This window comes from Poecilia reticulata, chromosome 23, assembly GCF_904066995.2.
Source record: "Poecilia reticulata chromosome 23, P_reticulata-male-v2, whole genome shotgun sequence".
NCBI classification, from domain to species: domain Eukaryota; kingdom Metazoa; phylum Chordata; class Actinopteri; order Cyprinodontiformes; family Poeciliidae; genus Poecilia; species Poecilia reticulata.
Genome location: NC_088852.1, coordinates 2,682,249 through 2,698,870, shown reverse-complemented (window position 1 = coordinate 2,698,870; position 16,622 = coordinate 2,682,249). Strand labels below are relative to the sequence as shown.

The 16,622-nt window shown below is 40.9% G+C and overlaps 1 protein-coding gene across 14 annotated transcripts in view; it reads right to left on the bottom strand.

The window, feature by feature from the left end:
* grip1 (glutamate receptor interacting protein 1) overlaps positions 1-16,622 on the bottom strand; it is a 61,005-nt gene that overhangs the window by 7,511 nt on the left and 36,872 nt on the right. For 3 of the 14 annotated variants that reach the window (XM_017302728.2, XM_008400813.3, XM_017302727.2), the window contains exons 3-22: positions 15,974-16,124; positions 13,674-13,819; positions 12,600-12,683; positions 12,447-12,522; positions 12,227-12,372; positions 11,255-11,402; positions 10,217-10,386; positions 9,055-9,192; positions 8,815-8,964; positions 7,861-8,047; positions 6,522-6,667; positions 5,499-5,579; positions 4,797-4,866; positions 4,548-4,693; positions 4,299-4,443; positions 3,392-3,531; positions 2,942-3,139; positions 2,730-2,871; positions 1,827-1,865; positions 1,502-1,613 (exon numbers count right to left, since the gene is read on the bottom strand). In XM_017302728.2, coding sequence (XP_017158217.1) covers positions 1,502-1,613; positions 1,827-1,865; positions 2,730-2,871; positions 2,942-3,139; positions 3,392-3,531; positions 4,299-4,443; positions 4,548-4,693; positions 4,797-4,866; positions 5,499-5,579; positions 6,522-6,667; positions 7,861-8,047; positions 8,815-8,964; positions 9,055-9,192; positions 10,217-10,386; positions 11,255-11,402; positions 12,227-12,372; positions 12,447-12,522; positions 12,600-12,683; positions 13,674-13,819; positions 15,974-16,124 — 2,615 coding nt within the window. The remainder of the gene's footprint in view (positions 1-1,501; positions 1,614-1,826; positions 1,866-2,729; positions 2,872-2,941; positions 3,140-3,391; positions 3,532-4,298; positions 4,444-4,547; positions 4,694-4,796; positions 4,867-5,498; positions 5,580-6,521; positions 6,668-7,860; positions 8,048-8,814; positions 8,965-9,054; positions 9,193-10,216; positions 10,387-11,254; positions 11,403-12,226; positions 12,373-12,446; positions 12,523-12,599; positions 12,684-13,673; positions 13,820-15,973; positions 16,125-16,622) is intronic. The other 11 variants (XM_081603713.1, XM_008400815.3, XM_081603712.1 and 8 more) reach the window with 7 other exon arrangements.

The window sequence follows — 16,622 nt, the reverse complement described above, 5'->3', positions numbered from 1 at the left end:
CCTGATATTCTGCCTCATTGAAGGCATCAATGAACTAAAGGAACATTTTAAAATATTTTCTATTTCATTTTTAGAAAGAAAGCAAGAAAAACATTTATCAGATCTGGTATGAAAACAATCAGATTTTATTTTTAAGCCTTAATATATAGCTGTAATTGCTACTATTAAACCATAATATGAGCAAACTGTGATGTAATATATACACTGTAAAAACACTAAATCTTACCCAGCATTTTTGATCTAGTCCAAAATCAGATAAAATTAACTTTTCAGCAACAAAATGAGCTTGTTTAAGTCAACAATTTCTTAATATTGATGTAAAATTACTCCTTATTTTGGTAGATTATTTAATAGATATATTTCCCATGTTATAAGTGAAATAATCTGTCTAAGGAACAAGAACCTTTTAATAAATATTAAGGAATTATTGACCTAAAATAACCTGTTGCTGAAAAGTTAATTTTGTCTGGTTTTAAGTGTACTAAGATATCTAGAACATCTGGTAGGATTTTGTGTTTTTGCAGTGCATTTTTGAGTTAATTATTTTGCTGCAGTCAGATCTGACGTCCAGATACGTCAGATTAGAACCAGGGATTCACACCATGCACATCTAGCAGGTCAATCTCTACGTCAGGCCAAGTGCAAATTGTCCCAGCATGCTTCAGTCAGCCGCCATGCCTGGTGCAACAAAGACGCCGTGACGTCGTCTCTGCGTTTTGCTCGTAGACACACGTTTAAAACCAGTTAAACCCAGTCTGACAGCAGTAAAAACCAGTTACAGGGGAGTAAAACGGTTAGTGGAGTCGAGGGAGGATACCAGAGTGAGGAGGCCCGTCTCGTTTCCAGAGTCCTGGAAGAAAAGCAATCGTTTCTCTCTTTACTGATGTGAGCGTCTAAATGTTTGAGGAAAAGTTATTAAAACTTAAAAAAAAACAAAAAAACATTATTATTGTGATTCTATTGGCTAAACTCCAGCCCTGAGTTCGCAATGAAAACAAATGCAGAGACAAACCGGAAATAACTACTGATCAATACCTGCTGAAAAAGAATCTGTTCAGGAATCAGTTTAGAAACAAAAAAGAATCTGTTCAGTGAAAATGTTAAAACTCAATAAAAATCTAGATTGTTGTTGGTGTCAGTAATCCTCTAAAACTGCAAGAAACTGGGAATCCGTTCAGTTTGGGAATCTGTTCAGAGTTTGAGAATCTGTTCAGTTTGAGAATCTGCTCAGAGTTTGGGAATCTGTTCAGAGTTTGGGAATCTGTTCAGAGTTTGAGAATCTGTTCAGTTTGAGAATCTGCTCAGAGTTTGGGAATCTGTTCAGAGTTTGGAATCTGTTCAGAGTTTGAGAATCTGTTCAGAGTTTGGGAATTTGTTCAGTTTGAGAATCTGTTCAGAGTTTAGGAATCTGTTCAGTTTGGGAATCTGTTCAGAGTTAGAGAATCTGTTCAGTTTGGGAATCTGTTCAGTTTGAGAATCTGTTCTCGATATCTTTTCCTACCTCCAGCTCTCGTAAGATGCCGCTCTGACCGCACGTCTCCAAGTCCTCCAGCGCCTGAGACCAGAAGTTCTCCTCCTGGTCGGGTTCGGTTCCATCGTGACCCACGGAGAACCTGCCGGGGAAGGTGGGAGAATCGACCAATCAGAGCGAGGAGTGGCCCGACCCGGACACAGAAACACGCAGCGGGCCGCTCATGCTGGCGAGGGAACAAAGACGGTCACACATCCCGCTTGTGGATGTGTCAGAGGGGTCAAAGGTCACCAGGTGAGGGTGGACAGGGGACTGTGTGTTCGTGTGGTGGGGGGGTCAAAGGTCAGTTTGATACCTGCTGTCAGTGATTTTTCCGCTGGGCAGATTAGAGCCGCTGCAGACAGAGACACACTGCTGTTACAGAGGAACTGGAGGAACTTAAACCCAGACAAAGGTCAAAGGTCAGAGACGCTCAGCAGGAAGATTAACACGGATCAGTAAAATAAATACAATTCTATTCAATTCAATAAAACTTTATTCATCATCAAGGAGCAATTTAACATGAAAATATGGCGGATATTTCTGCTGATGGACGGACGGACGGACGGACGGATGGATGGATGGACGAATGGATGAACGAATGGATGGACGAATGGATGAACGAATGGATGAACGAATGGATGAACGAATGGATGAACGAATGGATGAACGAATGGACGGACGGACGGATGTTTCTTCACTCCTGGAAAAAGCTTAATTTAAATGGCCACCAGACAACAAACCCCGTATTTTGGACCAGTCTGACCAGTGGAACCGGTCTGACCAATCTAACCGGTCTGACCAATCTAACCGGTCTGACCAGTGGAACCCCTCTGACCAGTGGAACCAGTCTGACCAGTGGAACCAGTCTGACCAGTGGAACCAGTCTGACCAATCTAACCGGTCTGACCAGTGGAACCAGTCTGACCAGTGGAACCAGTCTGACCAGTGGAACCGGTCTGACCAATCTAACCGGTCTGACCAGTGGAACCAGTCTGACCAGTGGAACCAGTCTGACCAATCTAACCGGTCTGACCAGTGGAACCGGTCTTGACCAGTGGAACCAGTCTGACCAGTGGAACCGGTCTGACCAGTGGAACCAGTCTGCCCCTGAACACCAGCATCACAGTGGAACCAGTCTGACCAGTGAAACCAGTCTGACCAGTGGAACTAGTCTGCCCCATAACACCAGCATCACCCCACAGAGCGTCCCTCTCACCCTCCGAGCGGCGGGCGGTCCCAGTCGTCGTCGCTCAGCCCCAGATCCGACAGCGGATTGGCTCTTTGCCTGGCGGACGATTGGCTGTTGGTCGTCTTGACGCCGCGCCACTCATGGAAGCTGTACGACTGAAAAGGCGGAGCTACAGAGACAGACAGGTTGGTGCAAACGGACTCAGGGCGGGGCGTGAGGACCAATGGCGGGCGGCGAACCTGTGGTGGAGAAGCTGCTGTCCATGTTGGACCCGTCCCAGGAGTCCACGGCGCTGTCCACTGACGGCAGCGTGCTGAACGCTCTCTGATTGGTCGGAGGCACCGCAGTGATCACAGGCTCCTCCTCCCCATCTTGGCCGTCCAGGTTAAGCCCCGCCCCCAGGCCTGGACCAATCACGCAGGTCTTTGGGCTCGACACTGCAGACGGACGAGGCGTTCAGGGGACGTTTTTATTTTCAACAGAAGAGAAAAGAAAATACTGAAAAATCTTCAAGCTTCTAAGTTTATTTTCATTGAGAAAAAAAAAAGTTTCAATTTCAAGATGGCCACCATGGCAATAATTAAATTAACAGGCTCAGAAATGGCGGCCATCTTGAGAATCATAACGTTTATAAATTTTACAGTAACACTCTGCACTAGTATAATAAATGTCACGTTTATTATACTCACGCTCTCCCTGCTTCTTGATCTTCAGAGTGACCGTCTCTCCCGCCTGCTGCAGCAGACTGATGGCTTCGCTCAGAGGCTTCCCCTTCAGGCTGCTGCTGTTGATCGCCAGGATGCGGTCGCCCACGTGGATCGCTCCCGTCCTGCAGGAAACACACACACACACACACATTTATGATACTTTATTCATGACATTTTTTAAAAGCAAAAACAGCTTCTTCTTTTTTTATTTGAGTGAAAACCAGACACACTACATCAGTCAGACATTTTGAATAATTTTTAATGGGGTTTAAATAGAAAGTCTTGTTCAAAACAGATAAAAACACTTCAAGTTTCAACTCTTAAATCTGAATACACTTTAAATAATTGTGAAAATTGCGTAAAAAGCAGCAAAAATAAACTGAAGTTTTAGTATTTTTATGAGCAGCAGGGGGCGACATTTCTCACATTATTCCAGATCCTGATTTATATAAATCTGACTTTGCTGCTCTTCATGTTTTATTCCTGCCCTCCATGTCATTGTGTAACAGAAACAAATATTTAATCTGTTTGACTTCTTTTATTATTTTCATGGATTGCTCTTCTTCTTTTCACCAGCTTCTCTTAATTAAAGAGGAGAATCTACTTTATAAATAAAAATAAACCAACAAACGGGAGACATTTTCACCTTGTTAGACTCTGAACTGAGTTAAATGTAATTATTTATTTAAATTGGATATTTTTTGTTTTTCTTTCTAAAGTACATTGAGTTTGACTTTACCTTTGACTTTGATTGGTCCATTCTAACACCAGCTTTTTGTTTATTTGTGAAATAAAATCCCATCAAAACACATTAAATGTTGTGGTTATAACCTAACAAACCTCTGAATAATCAAGTTTTCTGACTATTTTTGCAGGAAAGTTGGCGTACCTCTCAGCCAGCCCTCCTTTGCTCAGCGAGGAGATGATGATGGGGTCAAAGGGCTCCTCGGTGCCAGAGATGGTGATTCCTAACGGGCCACCGTACCTCTGCAGCTCCACGGTGTAGATGATGCTGCCGGACACTTCCTGCTCATCTGGAACATCGAGAAAACGGTGGAAAACATGAACATGTTCGTTTAGTTTAAAACGAAAAGAAAAAAAACATTAAATCAGTGGAGGATCTGATTGGAACTGGTACCAGAGTTGTCTTCGTCTTTGCGGATCTTGAGTTTGACGAGTTCCTCGCACTGCTGGAGGATCTGCACAGCCTCCTCCATGGAGCAGTTCTCCACCCGGATGTTATCGATGGCCAGCAGCTTGTCTCCCAGCTCCAAGGTTCCCGTCCTGGGAGGAAAACTCGCCAACATGAGCAGCTTGCATTCCTGCAGCTGAACAGGACCAAAGCTCCGACTCCTTCATGCTCTGATTTGTGAGTCTGGGTTTTTACCTGTGAGCGACGCTGCCTTTCTTGATGTCGGAGATGATCAGAGGGTCACCTGGTTTCCTGTTGGACGGAGCTTCACACAAAGAGGGAAATTCATCAATTTTAGGTGCTAATCAGTGTAAAATGCATCGACATTTCATTAAAAAAAGAAAACAACCGGAGCAAAATTAAGAGAAGCTTAGAGATAATTGACACCCTGGTGTAAATGCTTTGTGCTTCTGATGCTCTACTCCGGCTTTCAGCAGGATTTGGGTCAAAAATGGACGTGAAACAAGGTTGATTTTGTGTCTGATGAACCATCTTTGTGTTAATTATTCTGCTGTGATGACCCATTTGCAGATTGTTGGCTGATTTTTGCTTAAAATCTCCTGACAACACAAACTGAAACAAAGACCCATGGAAGAGAAACAGGTCAGCCTGACTAAAGCTGCAGCTAAAGATTATTTTAGTGATCAATTATCAATTATTCAGATATAAAAATGACACAATCTGCAGATTCTTCATTTAAGCACTTAACAGTTTTATACAATAGTAAAAGCACATTAAACATGCAACAGAATAATTAAATACATTTTTAAAAAACAAAATAAATACTATGAATGTATGGGTGGATGATTAAATGGATGGATGATTTGTCCACAGTTAGCTTCAGTTAGCTTGTATGCCAGTGGTCATAATGTTTTGCCAGTTTATTTGTGAACTCACAGCTGATGGTGATTCCCAGCTCCACTCCTGGTTTTTTTGGGAGTTTCACATGGAACGTCCCCGAACTGGGAATGACCGACTCTGAGACAGAAAGAAGGTTCATTTCAATGTCATGAGAAGGTCACAGCACTGAGGCGAGGACAGAGACGGCCTATACAAAACATATTCATTACATTTCTGCACAAAGTCCTTCTTAGGTAATGTTTCAGGACCTTAAATCCAAATAAACTGCTGGCCACGCCCCCCAACTCAATGTTTACACTCACGTGAAAATGGCTGCAAACAGATGTGCAATTATACAACCGTACATCTTTGAAAAGCATTAGTAGAGCGTCCTGCACAACCAGCAAGAATGCAGGAAGTGGTTTCTGGAAGGTAAGTCAACAACAAAATACTCGTCTTTGTAAAACCAGCTGACCAAATGTGCTGGAACTCTGCTTGGGTTGCCAAGTAACGGGCGGAACTCTGCTGGGGTTGCCAGGTAACGGCCGGAACTCTGCTGGGGTTGCTAGGTAACGGCCGGAACTCTGCTGGGGTTGCTAGGTAACGGCCGGAACTCTGCTGGGGTTGCTAGATAACAGTGGAATGCAGAAGATTTTTGAAACAGCTTGTTTTCCAGACACCAAAATAAAAAAGTAACTTATTGGAGACAAACCGCTGGGTGCTTTTTTAAAGACTTTGGCCTGTTTTTAGAAGCAGTTGAGACCAAAATTGAAGCATAAAAACGTGCAAAATGGGAATTTTGCATAGTAGGTGCCCTTTAAAAGCCAAACAACTGGATATTGTCTCAAGTTTTAACAGAGCAATCTCCACCACTCCGCCTGTAAAAGCCACACAATGTGTCTGTGAGTCATCCCTGACAGCATGCTGTGTTGTTGTATTAAACTCAGGCGTGGGCGGTTATTCATCCCAGCCGGACGTGTTTCATTCACAAAGCAGAACCCGGCGCAGACTGTCGCCGTTCATCAGTCAGAACAACAAACATCCCCGCAGCCTGGGAAAGCGGGTAAACGATGCGCTCACCTGCCACGTCAAACTCGATCTCCAGCGTGAGCTGCGCCGTGATGGACGAGTCTCTGAGCAGCTGGTTGGTTTCCTCCAAGGTCGAGTCTTCGGTCGGGACGCCGTTAATCGACAGGATCCTGTCACCGATCTGCAGGATGCCGCACCTGCACAAGCAAACACAGGAACCAGAAAGACTTACATTTCAAACTGAAAACGTTCCTAACTGAATGTTTTAACATTAGAGTTACAGAACCCTCCATGATAAACATTATTATTGCTTTATTTTGAGCCACATCAAAGGAAAACATGCATATAGTTACGTTCAGTGGAGAAAAGAGAAAATATACTTACATCCCCTTATACACAAATATATACAGTAATAAACAGTAAAGACAAGAATCATCACCAAAATAATATTTTAATTATATACTGTACATGATTGATTAATTATACAATGTGTCTATCTTTTCAAAATTATTAATAAAATTATTATATTTATTAATTGTGTAATTGGTCCAAACTGTAATCATAATTAATTTGAGCTGTGTATAATGTGCATTAAACATGATTTCAGTGTAAACTGTCTCCCTATTACATTACATTTTGCATGAAAATTGTAACTTCTACTTGTATTCGCTCATGTAATGTAAATATTCTGAGATATTCTGGGTGTTTTTCCAACTGATAGTTTGGTATAATCAGTTCAATTGGGGACATTTTTCACCAAACCTTTTCAGGAAGCTGTTCCCCTCCTCGCCTGCGGGGGCGCTGCACCAAGAACAACATGACAACCTCTGAAGAAGACACTAAGCGCAACTTCCTTCTTCACAAAATGTAAATAAAAACGGAGTAGCATCAGATTTTAGAGGTTGTAGCATTTCTTTTTTTGTCTTTGGTAAAAAAAACGACGAGTCATTTCTCGAGCATGTTCATTTTGGCTGCATTTACCCAGAATGCTTTGCGTTCAGAGGCAGGTAGAGTACCCAAAAATAGTACTGAAGTAAGAGTAGCACTACTTTAACATGTTTTTACTCAAGTAAAAGTAAAAACTAGTCGTCCAAGAAATTAATCAAGAAATATAAAAAAGTTTTTGGCAAATTAAGTATGAAAATAACATCATCAGACGGAATAAAATATAAAATTATGTGGAAGTTTTGGTATTTTACAGACCAAAATGAAAATAATTCATGAAAACAACAAAGTTCTAAAATAAAATCAGGCAAAACAAACATTTTTCCAAATAAATTTCTTTCCATACGAGATAAAAACTGCAGGTTTTTGTCTAAATCTGGTGAATCTTTGGTTAAAATTTGTGAAATTACTGACAGTATAAAAGGTTGAAAGTGAACCTGCTCACCTCTCTGCAGGGCTGTCTGGGTCAATGTAGGCGATGAGCGGCGGCGACGACAGCGTCTCCGTCGCAAAGACTCCGCCTTGGAGCTGCAGGCCAAACCCCATGATGCCGTCGCCTAGCAACGTGACCTCCGTGGTTTCCGTGTGGACCACCTGGCCGGCGAGGCCGACGGTGCTGGAGGCCAGAGACACTGCAGGCGAACATCACAGGTCAGTCACTGCTGGCCGATTCATCAAATTCATCATTTTTAAGATTTTATCTTCTGGAAAATTGTTATTTCCCAGGGCGGCCATCTTGTTTCACAAACGTTTATGAGTTCAGGTGAACTTTATGATGGAATATTAGGGCCAGGTTACAAGTTTTATTTTTAATTAAGAGAAAAAAGAAGTCACAATATTACAAGAATAAAGCTGTATGACAGGAAAAAAAAATCCAAAATGATATAAGAAAGTTGTAATATTAGGAGAATAGAGTCAAAATTTTACGAGAAATAAAAAATTGAGCATCTTGTGAAGTTATATTTTGGTGTAAGATTTACAGATAAAAACTACTGGAATAAAGTCGTACTTTTATGAGAACTCCAACATAAAAAATAACAAAAAATTAGAACTAAAATGTGAAGTTATACTTGGTGGACGTCTTTCAAATAATGCTAAATAGAAATACGTAATCTTTTAGCAGGTTAGTATAAAATTATTATGAACAATCACGGAAACAACTGAGTTTATTTTGAAGAAAGAATCACAAACTGATTAAGCTTAAAAACATTTTTCTCTTAATTTTAAAGCATTTTTTGTCTTTTTCTGCTAATATTACAACTATATTCTCGTAATTAAGCAGAAATGCTCATAGCCTGGTGCTGATACTAGATTGTCCAACCCAGAGATGGGATAATTTCTGGGTGTTTTTCAGAAAAGGAAGCGAATCAGTCGGCTTTTTATCCGGAGACAGACTCACAGGAGCTTTTGAAGTCCTTCTTCTTGGCCTTCCTCCTCATCATGGTGCTGCGCGGACTCGTGGGATACATGTTCCTGGGCAGAGTGCTCATGTTGAGGGACGACAGGCTGTAGGCCGACATGGAGCCGGGAGAGAACGAGTGGCTGAGAGCTGCAGAGACACGGAAACCCCCGTTATCGGGTTTTTGGTTTTGGTTTTTATCATCAAAACCAAACCGAAAACCAAGGAGAGGAGACGTACGAGGGTTGTTTGTATGGCGGTTGTGGGATCTGGCGCCTGATTGGTCGGGGTGGTAGGTGTTGTAGTGGTAGGGAGGGAGGATGGGGGCGGAGCCTCCAGTTTCCCAGGGAAGGGGGCGGGGACTACGCTGCACCTTGACTGCACATGCACACAGGCACAACCATGCACACGGAGGAGGAAGGAGAGGTTAAAACAAAGGGACAGGACGAGGGTCAAAGGTCAAAGGTCGGGGTAGGTCTCGACATTAAGAACGCTTAATTTTTAGCGGTTTGTTAGTGGGAGCACATCACGAGGAGTTTAATTTTTGGAAAATGTGGATTTATTTCCTCCCCAAAAGTGATGTCATCACGCCCACGGCGGCCATCTTGTTTACGGCTTCTATTTATCTGAATTTATTTTAATTCTGAGGCCCAGGCTGTGATTCTTTTATTTTTAATTACAAGAATAAAGTTACAATGTTACTAGAAAGAAGTCAAAATTTTATGAGAATTCAGACACAAAAAATAACAAAAATTATTAAGTTTGTTGGGCATCTTGTGAAGTTATACTTAATAATTAATAAAGCATAAAATTATTGTCAAGCAACGGACTCTATTTCGAAGAAAGAACTACATGAACTGAGATGCTCACATTAAATTCTGATAAATAAAAAAATAACTTTTTATTTTAATATTTTTTCTGGTAAAATTGGGTATAAACTACAATATTTTCGTAATTAAACAAAATAAATTGTAGCCTGGCCCTAATACTGATGAATGAAACAAAAATAACTTTTTGAAAATATTTTCTGTCATTTTTTTAGAAAAGAAAACAAGCAAATAAATAAAATTGATTCAAATTGGATAAAAATGATTGGAGATTTTACTTCTATCTTCTGGCCTTAGCAGAAATTTAATTCAGCTTGTGAAAAAAAAAAGCCTCCATTCATCTCCTTTAAAAATCACTCGGCGGTGCATTCAAGGCCTCTGAGTGCACCGAGTTTGTTCAGGGCTCATTAAGTTTGATGTCTATATGTTTACACCGCGCTGGGGGACGTTCCGCTCCACCTCATAAACACTTTGTTTCTGCAGAGATCTGACACATTAAATGTAGCTCCAAACTGCCTTTAGGGGGAGTTGGGCATAAATCTGCAGGCTCTCTAACTGCAGTTTCTCTGTGTTACCGTGCTGCGGTGCATTCAGGGCCGGTCGGGCCTGGTGTTGTGGCAGAATCTCCATGCGGACAGTTTGACAGGAAGCAGAGAGAAGCTGAGTGGCTTCAGCCAGAGAACAGAACTCCATCGACTTCCCGTCGACAGACAGGATGTGATCCCCGGCATGAAGAGCGCCACACCTGCACAACCACATGACCGTCTGGGCGTAAACATTGTGCATGAAGGGTAAAAAGCTAATTTAATACATTATTCTAGGTACTATGTCAAGATCAGAAGCCAAACGTAGGGAAAACAACTTGGTGAAATCAGTGCTTCTGCTAATGTGCTAATAGTGGAGCTAATTTTTCATTTAGCCAACTTAGAAAATGTTTAGCGCACTTAGCCTCCCCTAAATAAGCTAAAGGTAGAGAAAACAACTTAGCAAAAATCAGTTCTGGGCACTTACGCTAATCTGCAAATGCACTAAAAGTGTAGTTAATTTTTTCATTTAGCGCTTCTGCTAACTATGAAAATGTTTAGCACACTTAGCTTCCTCTAAATAAGCCAACGGTAGTGAAAAAACATTTTAAAAATCAGCGGTGGAAATACATCTGCTAATGCGCTAATAGCACTTTTGCTAACTTTAAAAACATCTAGCGCACTTAGCAAAGGATGTTTATTCTGCATTGCAGTAGAGCTTAAAATCTACTGATGTCCTGCTTGCTTTCTGACTGAAGCGTTATTGTTGTCAATTAGATATAAGCAGCAGCGGTTAGCAAAACTATAAAGCTGAACTACGAGTGAAAGGTCAGTTCCAAAGAATCACTTCCTGAAGTGCAGGTAGGTGTGTAATGAAGGTAGTGATTCAGCGTTTTAGCATTAGCTTGCACTCAATGCCATATTGGTATAGCGCTTTAGCAATAGCGGGACTAATATTTGTGATTTTGCTTTAGGTTTAGCACAAAGGTTTATTGCAAATATAAATTAAGCTGCAAATAAATCCAAAATTAAATAATAAAAGATCTTCAATCTACACTTGAACTGGATCAGAGAGCGTCAGACTCATACCTGTCTGCTATGCTGGCTGGTTTGACTTTGTCGATGATGATGACCTGCTTGCTGCAGAACATGGAGGTGGACAGAGCCACGCCCAGGCTGGATCCTGCTGCCTTGGCAACCTCAACCAGCAGGGGGCCCGACGCCGTGGCAACCGAGTCTGAAAGGGTGAAAGCAGTCACTGGTGTTCACTGGTTGGCGTTCCACAGGGCTCCGCCCTCAGTAACCTTACATTTCATGCACTCAGATGGTTTTATGGCAGCAGCTTGTGGGTTAATTTACAGGTAATTCTTTTCCAAACTCACCTGCGTCCAGGAAGTTACAAGCTAATTTTCCTTCAAAGCGAATTAAAATGTTTTCTGGAGCTTATAGAGTTATTTTAATGTAACTTATAGTTTCTTGTCCAGGAAGTTATTACTTTCCCTGCGAAATTTACCTACAAGCTGCTTTTATTCCCAAATATATACGATAATTTATCCAGGATTGATCAATTCCTTTACCTTAACTAATTAATTTCCCCTACACTTACCATCTTAAGCTCTCACATAAAATAAATTGGTAAATGCAGAAAAGGCTTCTAAAAGTTTTGTCAGCTGTTTTAATTCACTAAATTTAAAATCATGATTGTAAACTGATTATTTAATGTGCAAAGCAATCTGCTTGTTTATTTTTGGAAATGTTCATTTTAGAGAACAGAAGACGATTTAAATATTTAAATATGTTCCTTCAAAAAAAATACTGAAAGAAAGTTACACTTTCTCATACTTTTCTGAAAACAGAAAGAATCCTGCAGTTACGTCTTGTTTGAAGTTAAATTATCAAAAGATTGACTCACATTGAATAAATAAACAAGGTTTTGTTATTTAAAACTTTTCTATAACTTCTCCTGGAAATTGCTGTAATCACAAACAACAAACATCCTAAACACCAAAACAAACATTTCACAGTGAAGCTGCAGAAATCATGACTTCCTGTCGAACTGACCCATCACCGACACGTCGTACTCGATCAGCAGCGTGGCCTCCTGGCCGCACTGCTTCAGGATGCTCATGGCCTCCGACAGCGTGCTGCCATGGAGACGGATCCCATCGATGCTTAGCAACCGATCGCCCGGCTTGATGGTTCCCTCTCTGCAGAGCGACAGCGTCAGGTTTTAGCTCCTACAGAAGCTCCAGAGGGACAAAAAGTCTGCAGAGGTCGGTACCTTTCCGCGGGTCCGCCCGGCCGGATGGTTGTTATGACGATGGGGCGGGTCTTATTCCTGTCCTCATGCGTTCCTCCTGTAAGAACGAGTCGCTTTACGGTTTTGTTTGCATTTATTTTTGAGATGCTCAAACACAAACCGAGCCGCGCTCACCTCTGATGACGAAGCCGAAGCTGTTCCCTTCTTTGTGAAGCGTCACTTCCACATTTTTGAAAACGACCCCTGACCCCTGCACGGCTGCAACAGAAACACATCGTCAGCGCACACACAGGTACAAATCAGATCTATACCACTTCCGTATGTGGAACTAAATCAGATCCGACTGTTTTAGAAACGCATTTAGGGCTGAAACTAACGATTATTTTATTAATCGATTAATCAGATAATCCAATTGATTATTATCCTGATCATTAATCGGATAAAAAATTGTCCCAATCTGCAGATTTTTCATTAAACTGCTTAAGAATTTTCTATATAAAATTAGAAATACATTAAACAATAGAAATAAACAAATAAATTCCTTCTTTAAATAAGAAAATAAACATTTTATTATGTAAGATGCCATAACGCAGCTTTCCTTTAGTAAATTTGAATCAGCTGAATAGGAAAAAATGCCACTTTTTATAATATATATTTACAGACAATTAAGATTTTATCTTAAATGTGAAATATTTATGTTTTGTACAGTTTTGCTCTGAGTACGTTGTTTATGTCAGCAAATGAGCTTTTGCTGACAGATAACGAGCAAACACTCGTTAACTAGAGCATAACTGGAGCGTATACTCTAGATAACGATTAATCAATTATTAAATTAGTTGAAGATTTAATTCTGCCAAAAACTAAGAAACCTTAAGATTACACTCAGAAATTTTCTAGAAAGAAACTTTTATGAGTTTCAAAAGTTGAAAATGTTCAAGTTTTTTCAAGAAGAAATCTAAGATTAATCTAAAACTTTTTAAGTTTATTTTTCACAAATTTTTTGATTTTTGTAACTCAAAAATTCCCAATTTTTTAGAAAATTTCTGGGAGTTTTTGGCAGAAATGTATTCTTCTCTGTCTACAATGTCCGTAATGCACCACAGCACTAAAATATTATTTCAACATGTCAAAATGTTAAAAAATTCAAGGGATGCAAATGCTTTTGGAAGATTAAAGTAGTTCCTAAATTGAAAACTGAGTAAATTTGAGCTCCTGGGAAGGAAAGTATGAACATGCTGAGTCACTTACAGACGGGCGGCAGCTCGTACTCGACCTCCAGCACCACGCGCTCCCCGACGTTCTTCAGCAGGCTGATGATCTCGTCGTGTCTGAACTTGGCCAGGTTGATGCCGTTGACCGAGCGGATGTAGTCGCCCACATTCAGCTGGTCGCTCCTGAACAAACAGAGATGGCTGTGAGTTTTATTAAATGCTTCATTTAAAGCTGATAATTCTGATATGTATATATATATATATATATATATATGAACTTTATTAAGAAAATAAACTTATTACAAGAATTAACTCAGAATAAAGGCATAAGGAAACAAAATTGGTAAAAATAGCACGCAAGTACAGTCCAAAACATTACGAGAATAAATTTTAAATGTTATGAGAATAAAATCCTAATATTGTCACAATAAAGTGGTAATATTATGACTTTATTCTCACATGTTTTTATTTTCTTAGCGTGGCCCTAATACTCCGTCATAATATGTGTAACACAAGTATTTGGTTAACGGGAGACCGGTTGATATTTTCTGATTGAGGATCTGCAACTGGAAAAATAAGGTTTTCCAAGTTTCTTTCTAGAAAATTTCTGAGCGAAACAGTCTGGGCCAGACAGTTCTCTATCATACGATATGATATACGATATTCTGGTCTGGGCCAGGCTGTTCCCAGACTGGGAAACTGTTCCCAGTTCCCAGTCTGGGAAACTGGGAACCACTCTGATGGGCCCCAGTAAGGACTTCGGGGAACATAAATAAGACGTGCTGAAAACATTATTATTTTACACAACACACACACATGACAGTGCGTTTTAAATAAATTCTAAACCGAACAAATAAAAAAGTGGTGTTTGCTTATGGAACGTAAAGCTTAAAACTATGAGTGTGTGAGTTATTGCAAGCAATTGCTTTAGTTTATAGTTTATAGTTTATAGGCGCCGCCATGTTGAAATGAAGACGCCGTTACCTCGGGTGTAACGTCAAACCCAGCTTCGAGATCCCACTTCACAATAGGGGTGTAGTGATACAATAATTTCACGATACGATATACAATATTCTGGTCACGATACGATATGTATCACAATGTTTGTTGAGCGATACAATTCGATACGATTCAGTGCATTTTTACGAATTTCTGAAAGATTTTAGAAGGACAGTGATTTTAGTGACATTTTGTGTTCCATAGACTTGAATTTAGTTAATTGAAAACTGATTAAAAGCACCAACTGCACAATACGACTCTGATTGGACAGTCTAACAATCTGCAGATGGACAAAATGAATCAAAGATGCAGTGAGAGAATTAGTTTCTGTTTTTTAACTCATGTGGATTTGACATAAAACTCAAAAGTTTGAACGGTAATCCAGGAGCAGAGTGGGGAGATTATCAGCCTCTGTAGACTCAATATGCAAATGATTGATTGCATTTATGTTTTTTCTTTTGGACACTGTGGCTGCATTTTGGAGTAAAAATGCAGCCACAAATGCAGTCTTTTGGACTATGGGGAAACAGGCTTTTCTACCTTTGCTTCCGGAGTTAGCCGTGGCTGTAAGCTGTTTACTACTAACTGCTAAAGTAGTGGCTCCGCCTCACCCCGTAGTGATCGACTCCCTGCAGCTATGCAGCGCCGCTATTCCCCTCTCAGACTGCCAGGATCTCATAGGATCCGTTCCGCTTCTCTTTTCACGTTTACTTGCGCAACTTTACTTCGTTTCTCAGCAACAAAATGCAGCCCGTCGTTCTTTATTGAAGATTTTACATTTCCAAAAACACAGGAATCTAATGTTTTGTTTCGTACGTTTGGAAGCTCATTCCCTCTCACATAATCGGAAAAGCCGAGGAATGGCGGCGCTTTTGACATTTCTCTGACATTCGGAAAAATATGGTTTACTAATTTTAGCATAACTCCGGTTATACTTCGCCTATTAACACAATTTAAAAACTGATATGTAGTTTATAATGTGCACTTTGAGCTCAAGTTGAAAGTGAGACTGAGGGAGGCGGAGCCTTGCTGCTACGCCGCAACAAACTAGACGTTAAAAAGAGCTGTAAGGCTATGGACCCCTATGGTTTAACGGATCACTCGCGGATGAAAACAGGAAAAATACAGGAATGAGGTGGAAGCTAGTGAGATGGAAGCTAAAGGTCAAAAGCGCATGCGCGTTCACTGTAATACTAAAATCACAGAGCCACCTAGCGGCTTGGCATGGCACCTACAGATGCTCCAAAAGTGCCGTCTAAACGGGGAACGTTTTCCCAAACATACGCAGTTTCCAGGCAGCGGTATCGTTTAAATGTAGACGAAATTAATCGATAACACCTTGCAGCGATCCCTCCTTGTCGCAGGTTCGAAACCCGAGGCTTCCCGTCTTTGTCGATTCCCCCTGAAACGGTGAGTCCGAGCGTCGTTCCCTCTTTCTTCATCAGCTCCACCACCGTGCAGCCCCGAAACTCGTCTGAAAAACAGGTCACTGCGGCTCATCGTCAGTGTTTCTACGACGGCGTAACAGCGCCATCGTAGACAAAAACATAAGCACATTTCCACCAAAAAAACTCAGCAATTTTAAGATTAATCTCAGAAAATAAAAAAAAAATGAAAGGAGGAAGATCAGCTTGAAAAAAAGCTCAGAAATTCTGAGATTAACCTTAGAAATTTTCTTTAAAAAAGGACATTTCTCAGTTTGAAAAGTAGAAAATCTGCTAGAAACAAAGCTCAGAAATCCATCCATCTATTTTCTTGACACCCTTGTCCCTCAGTGGGGTCAGGAGCTGCTGGTGCGTCTCCAGCTAACGTTCCGGGCGAGAGGCGGGGTCACCTGGACAGGTCGCCAGTCTGCCGCAGGGCAACACAGAGACACACAACCATGCACACACACACATTCACACCTAAGGACAATTTAGACAGACCAATTAACCTGACAGTCATGTTTTTGGACTGTGGGAGGAAACCGGAGTACCCGGAGAAAACC